At 41.2% G+C, this 14,387-nt stretch overlaps 1 protein-coding gene across 2 annotated transcripts in view; it reads right to left on the bottom strand.

Annotated features, from left to right (window-relative positions):
- The window catches only part of pdhx (pyruvate dehydrogenase complex component X), a 213,990-nt gene that overhangs the window by 177,964 nt on the left and 21,639 nt on the right, over positions 1 to 14,387 (bottom strand). For both annotated transcript variants that reach the window (XM_072591847.1, XM_072591846.1), the window contains exons 2-3: positions 14,026 to 14,109; positions 50 to 150 (exon numbers count right to left, since the gene is read on the bottom strand). In XM_072591847.1, coding sequence (XP_072447948.1) covers positions 50 to 150; positions 14,026 to 14,109 — 185 coding nt within the window. The remainder of the gene's footprint in view (positions 1 to 49; positions 151 to 14,025; positions 14,110 to 14,387) is intronic.

Here is a 14,387-nt window from a genome sequence, read left to right on the forward strand (position 1 = left end):
AGGAAAATGATGAAGAATCACTCTCTTGATCTGAAATTTATGTTCTTACCATGATTTTTGCCAGTACACCATCGTCACTAGAGTCCAAGGTAACCACAGCTTTGTCTGTTTCTATTTCACACAGTGCATCACCAACATTCACAGTTTCACCTGGATAAAGAAAGAAAGAAAATCAGAAAATGTTGCATTTATATATAGTACCTTTCATGTCCTCAGGACTTCACAAAGTGCTTTACCACAAATCGACTGTTTTGTTAAATTAGATCAATGTCAGCAAACATGTAGTTCCCAAAAAAATGAAACAGATAAATTTCTGGATAATCTGCTTTGAGTTATTACAGAACGGACATAGCCAAATATTGACTCGGACACTGGAGAGAACTAGCTTGGTCCTATTTGAACATCAAAGGATCTTTCACCTGTGAAAACAGATTAACCTCCAGCAATGCAACGCTCTCTGAATACACAAGTCAGATGAAGGCCTGAATTATGTGATCAAATCCTAAGGTGGGGCTTCATTCCATTACCTTCTAACACAAAGGGATCAGTGCTTTCACCAAATCAAGAGAGCCAAAACCGATGAGAAGGTGGTGTGGTGAAACCCATTTCCTGTGTATCCCGTTATAGTAGGTAAACTCATATTCCCAGAGAATAAAACATTCGGAGCACACTCAGTTCTAAGAATTGCTAGGTTGGGACACTTTATTCTGCTCAGTAACAGATGAAGTGCTTATTGCATGGCAATCAATAGGTCACCCAGAACAGTATATGTGTCATTGAAAAACATTGCAAAAGATTCCAGACAGGGATGGAGTTGTGAAGCAAACAGAGATGAGACTCCATATTAGAACAGCTGGCTAGAAGAGCTGACTTTTAACCTGCACTGCTGGGAAGGCAACTGAACTACATACGTTATACATAAGGGACAGAGTGTTAAGTCTCTCGAACTACAGCTGAGAGGTGGGGATGCAAAGCCATAAGTAATATTTGTTTGATGCAGCCGAGAAAGACTGTATTCAGGGAAAAAAAGATTACAAGGTAAAATCTAGCTTGGTGAAGCTAGGGGTTGGCAAAAAAGTTAAGAGTTCTGCCTGTAAATAAGAAGCAGAGTGCAGATTTCAAAGCTTAAGACAGCATTGATACAAGGGAACAAGTGTGACTAAGCAGAACAGGAGCAGACATTGAGGCAGTTTATCACTGAGTGGTTTGAGAGGGTTTTAGGGACAGATTGGCAAAAGTGAAGAATGGGGATGCCTTGTGAAGTTGAGATTTTTGGTGACTCACATGTCATTACCATATGTGGAGAATTGCTGTTAAATCTGTGGAGAAATGTGAGGACTGCAGATCAGAGTTGAGAGTGTGGCGTTGGAAAAGCACAGCAGGTGAATCGACGTTTCCGGCATAAGCCCTTCATCAGGGATGAGGCTCGAGAGTTGGGGGCTGAGAGATAAATGAGAGGGGCATTTATCTCTTAGCCCCCAGCTCACAAGCCTCATCCCTGATGAAGGGCTTATGATCGAAACATCGATTCTCCTGCTCCTCGGATGCTGCCTGACCTGCTGTGCTTTTCCAGCACCACACACACGTTAAATTTGTGGGATCTGTCTTGATTGCACTTTATTTGATGGGTGTCACAGGGTGCTTAATCACAATCTAGTACCATATTTTCAAATATGTTAATAATGTGTGTTAGAAATAAGTAGTCTAGGTGCTGCAGATTGTATGTCTGTTCTCATGATGTTTAGTTTAAAAGTTTGTCATTTAATCCAAAGGGATGGCATGGTGGCTCAATGCTGCCTCATAGCACCAGGGACTCAGGTTCGATTCCTGCCTTGGGTAACTGACTGTGTGGAGTTGGCACATTCTCCCCGTGTCTGCGTGGGCTTCCTCCGGGTGCTCCGGTTTCCTCCCACAATCCAAAGAGGTGCAGGTTAGGTGAATTGGTCATGCTAAATTGCCCATTGTCAGGGGTGAATAGGCCTGGGTGGGTTACTCTTCCCAGGGTCAGTATGGACTTGCTGGGCCGAAGGGCCTGTTTCCATACTGTAGGGAATCTAACCTAAAAAACACTGGAAGATTGTTTCTGTTCTCAGGAAATCTTGTTGGTCTCACCGTTTGCCTACTTTAAAAATAGAAAAGATATTGATCTCTAATCAGATTTTAGCATACCTTTGCCAGCCTGAAATCATAATAATTTTGTAGTCTCATGTAGGTTCATAAGGGACAAGGCAACAAACACAAGACCACTTGTCTTCACTTCTGCCACCCATTGATCGTGTGTCAGAGAGAGAGAGAGAGAGAGAGAGAGAGAGAGAGAGAGAGAGAGAGAGAGAGAGAGAGAGAGAGAGAGAGAGAGAGAGAGAGCAAAGTTTGAGACCCTGACACAAGAATTCAAGATAGCAAAGATCACCACAGTGATAAACATAGATTATTTTGCATTCAGGGTTTGATTTGGATGCTATAGAGGTAAAGTGAAACAACACAAAATTTAGCAACGTAATTGGATACATCCTACAGTAACGATTAGCATTAGCTGTGTGGCATCAAACAGGATATTAGGCCATTTATAGGAAACCAGTTAGTTTACTTTATCCCCATTTCACACCAAAACAATAATTTTGTTCTCATGGCGGAAAGCCTAGAGCTGGCCACATTTAGGAACAATTCATACCTCTTGCATTGTTCAAGTCACAATTGGCCTGTTCAACCAGCATAATCTCTGGTTTTTCAATGTACTTGGCCAGAGATAACAAGGCAACTGAAACAGGATTCTCAATGAATACCACCGAGCAGGAGGTCATGGAAATCTTCCTATTTCTCACCCTGCATTAAAAAGCACTGACCCTGCTGAGGAGCTCTCTAACTCTGAAGCGCTGGGCAACACAAAATTGTATTGGAGATTTGTTCCTGATTACTAAACAGCTTATTTAAATACACTATATAAATTTGCCAGGGAATGTCAATTTAGGTAGGATTTAAATAGGTTTATTTTAGGCCTCCCAAAACTGAATAAAAATTGACTTTTTAAAAAAAAATTCATGCCAAAAATGTTAATATTACAATTAGCACATACATTCCCTGAATATTCCTTTATCCATATTATATTCAGCTGCGATTAACATTTCAGAGTAAATCTCTGTATTTTTATGAGAATTTTCAATATTATTGGGTAAAAGTTAGAGGGGTTGGATGGCAATGCAAAGTGATGCCAACAGCATGGGTTCAATTCCCACACTGGCGGAAGTACCACTAAAGGACTCTCCTTCTCAACCCTGCACCTCACTGGAGGCACAGTGACCCTCAGGTTAAACCATGTTAAACTGGTGACTTTATCTCTGCCTATCACACCAAAACCACCAGTTTTAAACTGCTAAATTCCACATGTAAATAAACTGGTTAACAGCGAGAAAGGTGAAATAGAAATGGCATTGCTAAATTACTCTGATCTCCTTAGAGTTGTCAACCCTCCAGAAATTAAGAAAAAGGTTTCTGGCAAATAACCCAAGAGAAAATTCTTTGCAGCAGTAACAAGACAGTAGATTCTTTGCCCCCCACCCCTGAAATTTTCTTTGATTGCTTTCATGCATTAGTAATGAAATCATTGATGTAGAGGAAAAGGTTCTTCCATCGCCCATTCTTCAATTGTCCTAACATGCGCGAACAGAGATGCCAACCTTACATTTCATATTCCCACAGGAATTAGATAGCTATCAAACTGAATATGGTTCTTTAGCCCTCAGAGATAAAGTGAATCCACACTACCCACCTTCCAACACCTGTATACTGACATACCAATTACCATAAGGGTTAGACACAGAATCCACAAAAAGTCAGTCAGTGCAACTTGAAATGAATTACACAGTTCAGCTGTGGATGGCTTTGCAAAAGAGGCCATAGCAAGCCAGGACTGTGCAGATTGTATTGGTTTGGAAATGTGATGCAAGCAGACAAAATTGTATCAAGAGAAGGCAGTGACAGAGCCCATTGTGTAGCTCAGATGACATGCATATTCTAGATTATGCATTCAGCTCTTATTATTTGATAAAAAATGTCAAAATCCCAGACAGGGGACACCTGTTGTGAAACATTTACCTCTGTAATGTTATTGCACAGTATAAGTGATAGTGAAGTGTGACTTCCCTTTATAACTTTCCCAACAATACAACTGCACTCCACAATTTTTACTGGAGTGCAAAAACGCTGCATAATTTATACTGCAGTGATGTCAATTTATATTTCAATGAAGTTTACAGGAAAAACGTTGGCTGATCTCATGCAGATTGCCACTTCGGCTCTATTTTTTAATTTCAGGCAGGAGATTCCAATCAGGACTCATTCAGAAATGCGGAGCCATGCTCTGGCGACAGTTCTTTCGCTGCAGAGAACTGTCAGGGGAAGGCAAACCATGTTCCTCCTTCACTGCAATCAGCTCAGCATTCTGACACTTAAAGGTCCTGGCAGTCACTTTGACAACTGCTGAGGTAAGTGCGATGTCAGGCTGCTGGGAAGGTAGGATTCCAGATGAGAAGATGCAGGGGTTGGGGGGGCACGGATAAGTAGGTTGCCAGGTACCAGGTAGGTATGGTGTCAGCTGAGTAGGTGTAGGATGCCTGAGGGAAGAAGTCAGATGGATAGGGTGCCACCTGGAAAGGTATTAGTGTACCAGGTTGTTGTATGCCAGCTGGGCAGGGTGCCAAGTAGGGCAACAGCTGACTGGGGTTAAGATGTCAGGCAAGTAGGATGCCAAGTGGGAAATGAGGCAGGTGCCAGGGTGGCAAAGTAGATTATTGATGCAGTATTTAGGGTAGGTTGGTGTCAATGAGAGAAACCAGGTCTGGCAGTGTGGAGGAGGGCAAGTGCCAGATCTGGGGCAGGTACGGTTTGGGTCCAGCAGTGCAAAGAGAAGTGGTAATGGCAGGAGGGGGTTGGGTACGGTGAGGGGAAGCGTGGTAGGGTTGGATTGGATTCGGTCCAAAAGTGGGGGGAAAAAAAAAGTGTAGGGAGAGTCAAATTGAGGCCGATAGCATTCATATGCACGCATAGGAGGATTGGGTAATTGTAGTGCGCTACAATGCGGGTTCCAAGGATATCCTGGCATAATGTCCAATTATGGTGGAAAACGGCAATCCGGCCATGGAAAATCTGGGTTCTGTCTCTCTCTCACTTTCTGTAGGATATCCTGTTTGTGCAAGTGAAACAGCTATATTAACGTGCTATAAAGTTCCCAGAGTTAAACATCCACTCAGAAACAGGAGTTGCATACAACAATTGTCATGCTTGTTTTGGTCTCCCGATTTGAAGGAAAGATAAATCTCAGCAGTTAACAAAAATGTCTAAATTTTGGGAAAGGTCGGTTAGAACTTTTTAATGAGTTATCATCACTTTCATTGGTCAGGGCAGACTCTGTGCTTAACTAGTGTCACACATAATCTTAGCACACTTCACAGTCATTTGACAGGAACTATCACCCAAAAGTGTTCATATGTACAAGATTCTGAGAGGATTTGCAAGGACAGATGTGGAAAAATTGTTTCTCCTTGTGGGATCTCAGGACAAGAAGGTATAATCTCAGAACAAGGAGTCACATGTTTAAGACAGAGATGAGGAGGAATTAGTTCTCTCCGAGGGTTGTCAGGTCAAATATAGTTGAATAAACAGATTTTTAACAGTAATGGAGTCAGGGGTTGTGGGGAAAAGGCAGGAAAGTGGAGTTGAGGACGATCATGATGGAGCTGTAACAATAGACTGAATGGCCTATTCCTGCTTCTATGTTTTATAGATGGTCATAATCCATTGCTTGTAGCCTAACAAACATTATCAAGTAGGAAAATCAATATACAGTGATACAAAATCACTGTGGATTAATTATCTTAAAATGTGCTTTTACTGCCCTCTGACGAAGTAAAGAACATGCTGTTTTGTTTAGAGGTATCCAAGTGCCAGTAACAAGTTTCAGTACTCCAAGTGCAGCTTGCTCCAGTTGTTATAATAAGGAAAGCAAGAAGCAGATCACACCTTTCAATGTCTCAAACAGTTTTTGGAAAAGTAACGGAGGAATGTGATCACAAAATTCCACAAAAAAGCATGACAGCCACCAGATAATCCACTCTTACAACGTTGATTGATGGATAAATATTGACTAGGAGACTACAGGCAATTACACTCTCCCTCAAAACAATATACTGTGATCAAGGCAGGAGTGTATCACTGCTCTAAGTCCTACTAGTCCCCAGGTTACAACATGAAAATACTTTTTCCAGTTAGCAAGCTGACCAATTAAAAACCTACCTATATCAGGTTTTAAACAAAAAGGTCTACCAACCAGATTTCTTGATAAATACAATTATTGGTTTATCCTCAAAGTAAAACAAATTTAATAAAAGGTTAATAACTGGTTAACATTCACAGTCAGTAATGTAGACTGATAATGGCTTACTTTTTAAAATTCACTCACAGGATGTGGATGTCTCTGGCCAGGCCAGCATTTAATTGCCTGAGTTGCCTGGAGGCAGTAAGAGCATCCCCAAACAGACAGACAGACATGTCACAGGAAAAAAGAACAAGCAGATTTCTTTCCAAGGACTGGCTTTTCTAAAAGCGAATACTTTAGCCAATGGTTCCTCTGTGAAGGCTAGCCAGAACCCTGGGTGCTTGGTCTAGCTGCTCAGGGAACTGGGGAGGAAATTGAAAACAAAGACTTCAAAAGATAGTAGTTTCTGCATTATTCCTAATGCCACACACTCATGAGTATCAGAATAGGATAAGAATAGATGAATGTGTGGCTGATGATATGGTGAAGGAGGGATGGCTTGAGATCTCAAAGGCAATGGGGCATTTCTGGGGGAGAAGTGAGACATGTAGCCCAACCAACATGTACATTTGAACAGGAACAGGATCAACATAATTGCGAGGAGATGTGGTTAGCTGTTGGAGTGGGATTAAATTAGATTAGCAGAGAACGGGATCTTGTCTAATTGTTTAGAGGGGAGAGAAGCTCAAATGGAATTCGCGTGAAATGTGAGGCAGGGGAAACAAAAGCGAGATAAAGTGGTGAGCTTAGCAAGGCCAAGTGAGCTGGGGGCTCAGTTAGGCACGTGGAAGTCGGAAACCTTAGCTATTACCAGTACTTAAGTAGAGGACAGATAGGATTGGCAGCTCGACATTCCTGTTCATAGGGTACTTACAGGAGATTGAGAAGAATGGGGTGAATATAATATAGATCAAGGAATCAATTAGAATTGTAGAGGGGGATGATATCTTGGAATGATGTAGCCATATGGATCAAAGTAAAAATCACAAATGGAACAATTACACAAATGGGGTGGGTGCTATAGGGCCCTAAATACTGTCAGAGAGAAAGCATTTTGGAGACAGTGACCACAATTCAGTTAGATTTAGGATAGTTCTGGAAAAATGACAAGGATAGGCTTAGAATAAATATAAAGTTCTAAACTGAGAAGAGCTAATTTTACAAAGAGAAGATACAATTTGGCCCCAGTAAACAGGAGCTCAGATAAAACTGTGCCAGAGCTTTGAGAGAAAATAATGAGAACACAGAATGTTCCTGCAAAGGCAAAGGGTGGGAATGAAATAAAGTATATTCAATAAAGATGCAATAATTGATATTACTGACTATGAATGTTAACCAAAATATAGATGTTTATCAGTTTAAAGATTGCCAAAGAAGCAGAGACTGCTTTACAGGGAAAGGCTTCTCGAAGTTAAATCACTTTGGCTATTGGATTATTTTGAAAGAGCAAAAGGTTAAAGCGAGGAATTTCCACTAATCCTCTGACTGGTGTAATCAAGTCACCAATCAGGCATGGCTCTCTCTGAAGTCTGACAGACATAGCTTGCTCAGAAAATACAACCTTGAGAGGTTTCTTCAATCTCACTTTCAAAAGGATAAATAAGTTTCACCCCTGAATTCATGGAGAGGATTTCCTTTCAAGAAATGGGTGAGATCGGCTGGGTAACTTGTTTATATTAAAGGTGAAGTTACCATAGTCCTAATACCAGGGCGGCACGGTGGCTCAGTGGTTAGTACTGCTGCCTCACAGCACCAGGGACCCAGGTTTGATTCCAGCCTCGGGTGACTGTCTGTGTGGAGTTTGCACGGGTTTCCTCCCACAATCCAAAAGATGTGCAGGTTACGTGAATTGGCCATGATAAAATTACCCATAGTGCTCAGGGATGATTAGATTAGACTCCCTAGAGTGTGAAAACAGGCCCTTCGGCCCAACAAGTCCACACCAACCCTCCGAAGAGTAACCCACCCAGAGCCATTTCCCTCTGGACCAATGCACCTAACACTATGGGCAATTTAACAAGGCCAATTCACCTCTCCTGCACATCTTTGGACTGTGGGAGGAAACCAGAGCACCCGAAGAAAACCCACATGAGGTGGTTAGGTGCATTGGTCAAGGTAAATACAGGGGGTGAGCTATTCTTCGGAAGGTTGGTGTAGACTTGTTGGGCCGGAGGGCCTGTTTCCAAACTGTGAGGATTCTAATTTTAATCTAATCTAATCTTACCAGACCATAGGGGCTGCTCTTTCATTATAGAGACACGAACTGGTGGTGGCAGTGGTGACTGGTTGAGAAAGTCAGTCAGTTATGGTAACCTCAGCTGGTGCAGGAATTGAACACACTGTTAGCATCACTCTGCAATGCAAACTAGCCATCCAGTCAACTGAGCTAACTGACCCTTTTTGTAGTAAGTTCTCCTCCAATCCAACTTCTCTTTAACAGGGCTGCCCTCCAACTTAAACCAGATCGAACAAGCACCTCTCCAAGCCAGTCACCGTTCAAAACAGCCTCAGCGAAGCTTATATATAAAAAAAGTTGTCAGTCATGCTGGGAAGCCTAGTTTCAAAAATTATCCAATGTCACAGTGAACTTTGAGTTACCCCCTCTAAAGAAACAACTCTTGCTATGTCCACATGAGTCATAGAAGTCTACAGCATGGAAACAGGCTCTTCGGCCCAACTTGTCCATGCTGCCTAGTTTTCACAATGTAAACTCGTCCCATTTGCCTGTGTTGGTCCTTATCCCTCCATTCCTACCCCATCCATGTACCTGTCTAAATGTTTCTTAAATGATGAAATTAGACTTGCTTCCACCATTACCCCTGGCAGCCTGCTCTGTGCACAAAATTTGAAATGAATTGTTTTTTCCATAATTCTTCAACAAGCAATACTAAACATAAAGCACCTTTGTAACAATCGTCATAGAATCTTTTAAGGGCAGACAGAACCTCAGTTTAATAGCTCATGCAGAATATGACACTCATTAATAAGTAGATGACTCCCCTCAGCAGTGAGCTGGAGTGTCAGCTTTTATGCTTGTTCCTCTCATCCCTAGATTGGAACAAAGATATGAACAAATTAATGCATTCTCAACATAAACACTAAAGCACTAAAACAAAATGTAGTTTTCAGTGCTCTCCACATACTACTGTCAGACCACATTTCTGACACCCAAACAGTCAGTGTGACCCAAGTGTACAAAAGTCTGTGATTCCCATTTTTGTCATGTCAGTTGGCTGGCCACCTGGTTTGCAATATTGAGTGACCCCAATAGTGCGGGGTCAATTTCCATATTGCCTGAGGTTACCATGAAGGTCAACAGTTCCCTTCATCAGAGGCATGGTGACCCTCAGGTTAAACCACCCAGTAGTTATCTCTAATGAGAAAGCAGCCTACGGTCCTCTGGGACTCTAGTTATTTCACTTTACTTATATTTGTAAAGCTCTCTCAGCCATAACACTTGCAGGGGGATATTACTCAGTAAAAATGTGACCAGCAGGATGCTCTGGGAACAGATTGTTGCATGTGAAAACCGAATAGGTTCTTACAGGAAGGTTTGGCAATAATCAACTCACAGATGGAGGGAGTTACACTGCTGGCTGTCTGACTATTAATTAAACCAATAGTGGGGTAAATACCACACTAGTATTTTTAATAATTCTAATTGAATATTAACACTTCTTTTCAAGCTGTCACCAGCCTTAACAGAGTAAAAGGAAACTATTAAACTCCAAGTGGTTTGAACAGAATTTAAATGCTGCAATGCATCTATTATACTCTCAGTTAGACTGAGATGTTGAAACGTCTGAAATATTCCACTCACAATACTTTGAAGTGTCGTGATTTGCGTAGGATGAACTGTTTACAATAAAACCTTTACTCCATGCTTTATAAAGTCTGAATTGTAGTTCTGAAATTAAGTACTGTTAAGTGCTCTGATTTCCCCACCAGTCAATCACAGTGATACTAGCAGAACCATTATTATAAACAAGACTAAAGTCAGTGTCTGTGCAAGATAACAAAACCTTCAGATGGGCTCCTTATTTCAATTGCTAGATCAGAACTATTCCACATGAAAAAACAGTTTACTTGCAACAATATTCCATTGCAATTTAGAATCCCAACAGACCTTTAACTATCAATAACTCATGATAGTCCAGAACGCTCTTGACCGGCTTTTAATGAAAAGGGAATAGATGTTGAAACAGAGTACACACATCCATCAGTACGAGAACTCAGATCAATCTGTCTACTAATACTGGATCACAGAACTAGGGTATCATTGTCACAAAGTTCATTTCCAATTTGTTGCTATGCAAGTTTTGTCAAGTGTGTTGAATAATCAAGTTGAAATGCAATTACAGATAGATTATCTTTGTCCTTAAATAAGATTATCATGCACCATCCCTTTTATTAAAAAAAATTGTCAATTGCTTTAACCTTCCATTTAATAAGAATGACAAAAGTCATGAACACTGTAAATTTGGAGTACACTTTACTAACGTGCAACATTTGTCACTTGACATTAAGGTCCACTGGTAAGAATAGTTAAAATAACACCTTTGGTTATTAACACCACACGTCATTCATCAAGTACTTGGCTTACAACATTGAAAGAGTTTTCCGAGCTCACTGCCACCAGCCCCTAACACCTACCATCAGTTCCGAACTGAAAGAAACATTTTCACACATGACTCACCATCACAGAGCTGTTCACAATAATACTAAAATACTGATTAGAATTAATTACTTTCAAGAAAAATCACCATAATGCTGCCCAGCAACAAGTCAAGCCAAATCACCCACACAGCTAACCAAGATAATTAGTTCAAACCAGCTGTAATCAATCCTGCAAAACAGCATTTAAAGTGAGCACAAAGGGCCCTCTTGTGGTGCAATGGTAGTATCCCTGCCCCTGGACCAGAGGCAAGTCCCATCTGCACCAGAGGTATATAATAACATTTCTAAACAAACAGGCTGATTAAAAAATATCCTTAAAGTGACCACTTAAACATACTTTATTCTCTTTATATTAAGAACTAAAGATGTTTTCAGTACAGGAATATTACAGCAAGGTTTCTGTTTAGCCAAAGCCTGTGCCTTCAGAACCCACTACAAACTCCACTTCCTCACCTCACCCTTCTCTGGTCAGTGTCTTGGGCTAGAACTAGAACTAGAACTTTCATATTTCCAGTACCTTATCTGACCGAGTTTTCAAGCTCATATCTTCTCCATCAGAAACACTATGTAATATTAACAAGTTTTGAGAAGATTTGTAGCTCAGGTTGAGGTTCTAGATGTAGGTTTGCTCGCTGAGCTGGGAGGTTCATTTCCAGACGTTTCATTACCTTACTAGGTAACATCTTCAGTGGACCTCAGGCAAAGCAATGCTGAAAATTCCTGCTTTCTATTTATATGATTGGGTTGGTGATGCCATTTCCTGTGGTGATGTCATTTCATATTCTTTTTCTCTGGGGCAGGTAGATGGGGTCTACCTTGATGCGTTTGATGATAGATTTCCGGTTGGAATGCTATGCTTCTAGGAATTCTTGTGTGTCTCTCTGTTTGGCTTGTCCTAAGATGGATATGTTGTCCCAGTTGAAGTGGCGTCCTTCCTTATCTGTATGAGAGGATACTCGTGAGAGGGGGTCATGTCGTCTTGTGGCTAGTTCATGTATCCTGGTGGCGAGTTTTCTGCCCGTTTGTCCAATGTAGTGTTTGTTACAGTTCTTGAACGGTATTAATGTAAATGACATTAATTTTGCTTGTTATCTGTATAGGGTCTTTCAAGTTCACTAGCTGCTGCTGGAGTGTGTTGGTGGGTTTGTGGGCTACCACGATGCCAAGGGGTCTGAGTTGTCTGGCAGTCATTTCCAAGATGTCTTTGATGTAGGAGAGCGCAGCTAGGGTTTCTGGGCACGTTTTGTCTGCTTGTTTGGGTTTGTTGCTGAGAAATCGGTGGACTGTGTTCATTGGGTACCCATTCTTTTTGAATACACGGTATAGGCGATCTCCTCTGCTCTGCATAGTTCCTACACACCAACACACTAGAACAGCAGCGAATGAACTTCAAAGAGCCTGCATGGTAGGATGGGCTAAATGGCCTCTGCTTTGAGACCATCAGCTGTCAAAATCCTTCTCCGGGTGTTTGTCACCCTCAAATGGACTAGTCCAAAAATCATCTCTACAAACTTTCAGTTCATCTACAATTTTGCGGTCCACATTCATTCTCCCACACCATAGAATTATAGAATCCCTATACTGTGGAAACAGGCCCTTCGGCCCAACAAGCCCACACCGACCCCCAGACTTATTTCCCCTACCCTATATTTACCCCTGACTAATGCACCTAACCTACACACCCCTGAACACTTTGGGTAATTTAGCATGGCCAATTCAACTAACCTGCACATCTTTGGATTTTGGGAGGAAACCAGAGCAGAGGGGGAAGAATGTGTAAACTCCACACAGATAGTCACCCAAGGCTGGAAGCGAATCTGTGTCCCTGGCACTGAGAGGCAGCAGTACTAACCACAGAGCCACCATGATGTCCTCTGCTCTAAATTGAGACCTAATTCCTCAGAGGTTCCCATTTAAAATTCTCAGCTTTGCATTTAAATTCCTTCTTCGATTGATCCCATGGCTATATCTTGCTCTACCATATAATTTCTGAACATTCCATCCCTCTGAACATGGTCTTGTGCATCACTAACCCCCCTGCAACTCAAATGCCATGCCATCACCCATCTGGAAACTAAATACTTGAATCCTCCTACTAAATCTCTCCACCTCTCCAATGATGTTGGGACAGTTACATTTATAAAGTTTAAACAAAGAAACCAAAATTTTAAATTTCGGCACTGGTGGACTGGGAACAGATGTAGATTAACAAGCACAGTGTTAATGGACAACTAAGGTAGAGGTTGCGGGGCTTTCGATACATGAAATCTATGGCAAATGGAAGTTGGGAGGTTGGCCAAGAGAGCACTGATGCAGTTAAATAGTATTACCAATTAGTTATGCTACTGGGCTAGTGAACAGAGGTCTGAACCATCATTAGCATACATTTGGATGTTGGTTCAAATGTAGGTGTGAAGTTGGAGGCAGCCAAGGGCAGATCCTTGATGGACTCCAGAGGTGGCAATGAGAAGGTGATGGAAAGCCATTGTTGGACATGCCTGTACAATTACAATCATAGTAAGACTGGAATGTGCTGAAAGCAATTCTACTGAGCGAACAAAAATGAGGTGCTGAAGGGGCATGACATTGTTGACGACAGAGTTTGAGAAGGATGAGGAGGATTAATTTACCACAGTCATTGCAAGACAGGAATGTACACACTGGTGTGGACCTGTTGGGCTGAGTGAATTGTTTCTGTGTAATCAATTAAAAGTAAAACAAGACTTTCTAATTTAAACAGTGCGTATATGACATATATACAATATATGTACACACAGGTAAGTATTTTGCAGCTTCAGATCACTTCACTAATGACCTACAAAAATAGGATTCTGTCAGCTTTAATTTATAACTCAATGCTGCTTTAAACTTGGAGCAAAGGGCAGGATGCGGAAAGGAAGGACTGTGAATCATCAGGACACTTTGCAGGAAGAGGCCACTAGCCAAAAATACTACTTCAACTTTTAAAAAAAAAATATTCATTTCTCTCTTAATCATTTTCAATTCTAAGAGATTTATTCATGATTATTATGTCTTACCTTCCTTTTTCAGCCATTTTACAAGATTCCCTTTTTCCATTGTCGGTGATAGTGCAGGCATCAACACTTTGAGTGGAGCGACACCTATTGGAAACCAAAAAGAAAGTCAGTGACCATTCTTTTGCATTTAAAGCTCATATACATAATACTAATCTATGATATTTGAGAACTCTATGAAAAACCTCAACACAAGTAAACTGAGAAAGTGACCTCAATGTAGGTTCATATCCAAAGCCAAACATATCAAATATGTTTTGATATTTTAAAGATTTTGGTTACAAAGGCCCAACAATATATCTTCTTCCTCAGGTAGCTCAGGAAATTTGGCATGATGGCGAATACCCTTGCCAACTTTTATAGGT

Source organism: Chiloscyllium punctatum, chromosome 22 (genome assembly GCF_047496795.1).
Source record: "Chiloscyllium punctatum isolate Juve2018m chromosome 22, sChiPun1.3, whole genome shotgun sequence".
Lineage (NCBI taxonomy): Eukaryota > Metazoa > Chordata > Chondrichthyes > Orectolobiformes > Hemiscylliidae > Chiloscyllium > Chiloscyllium punctatum.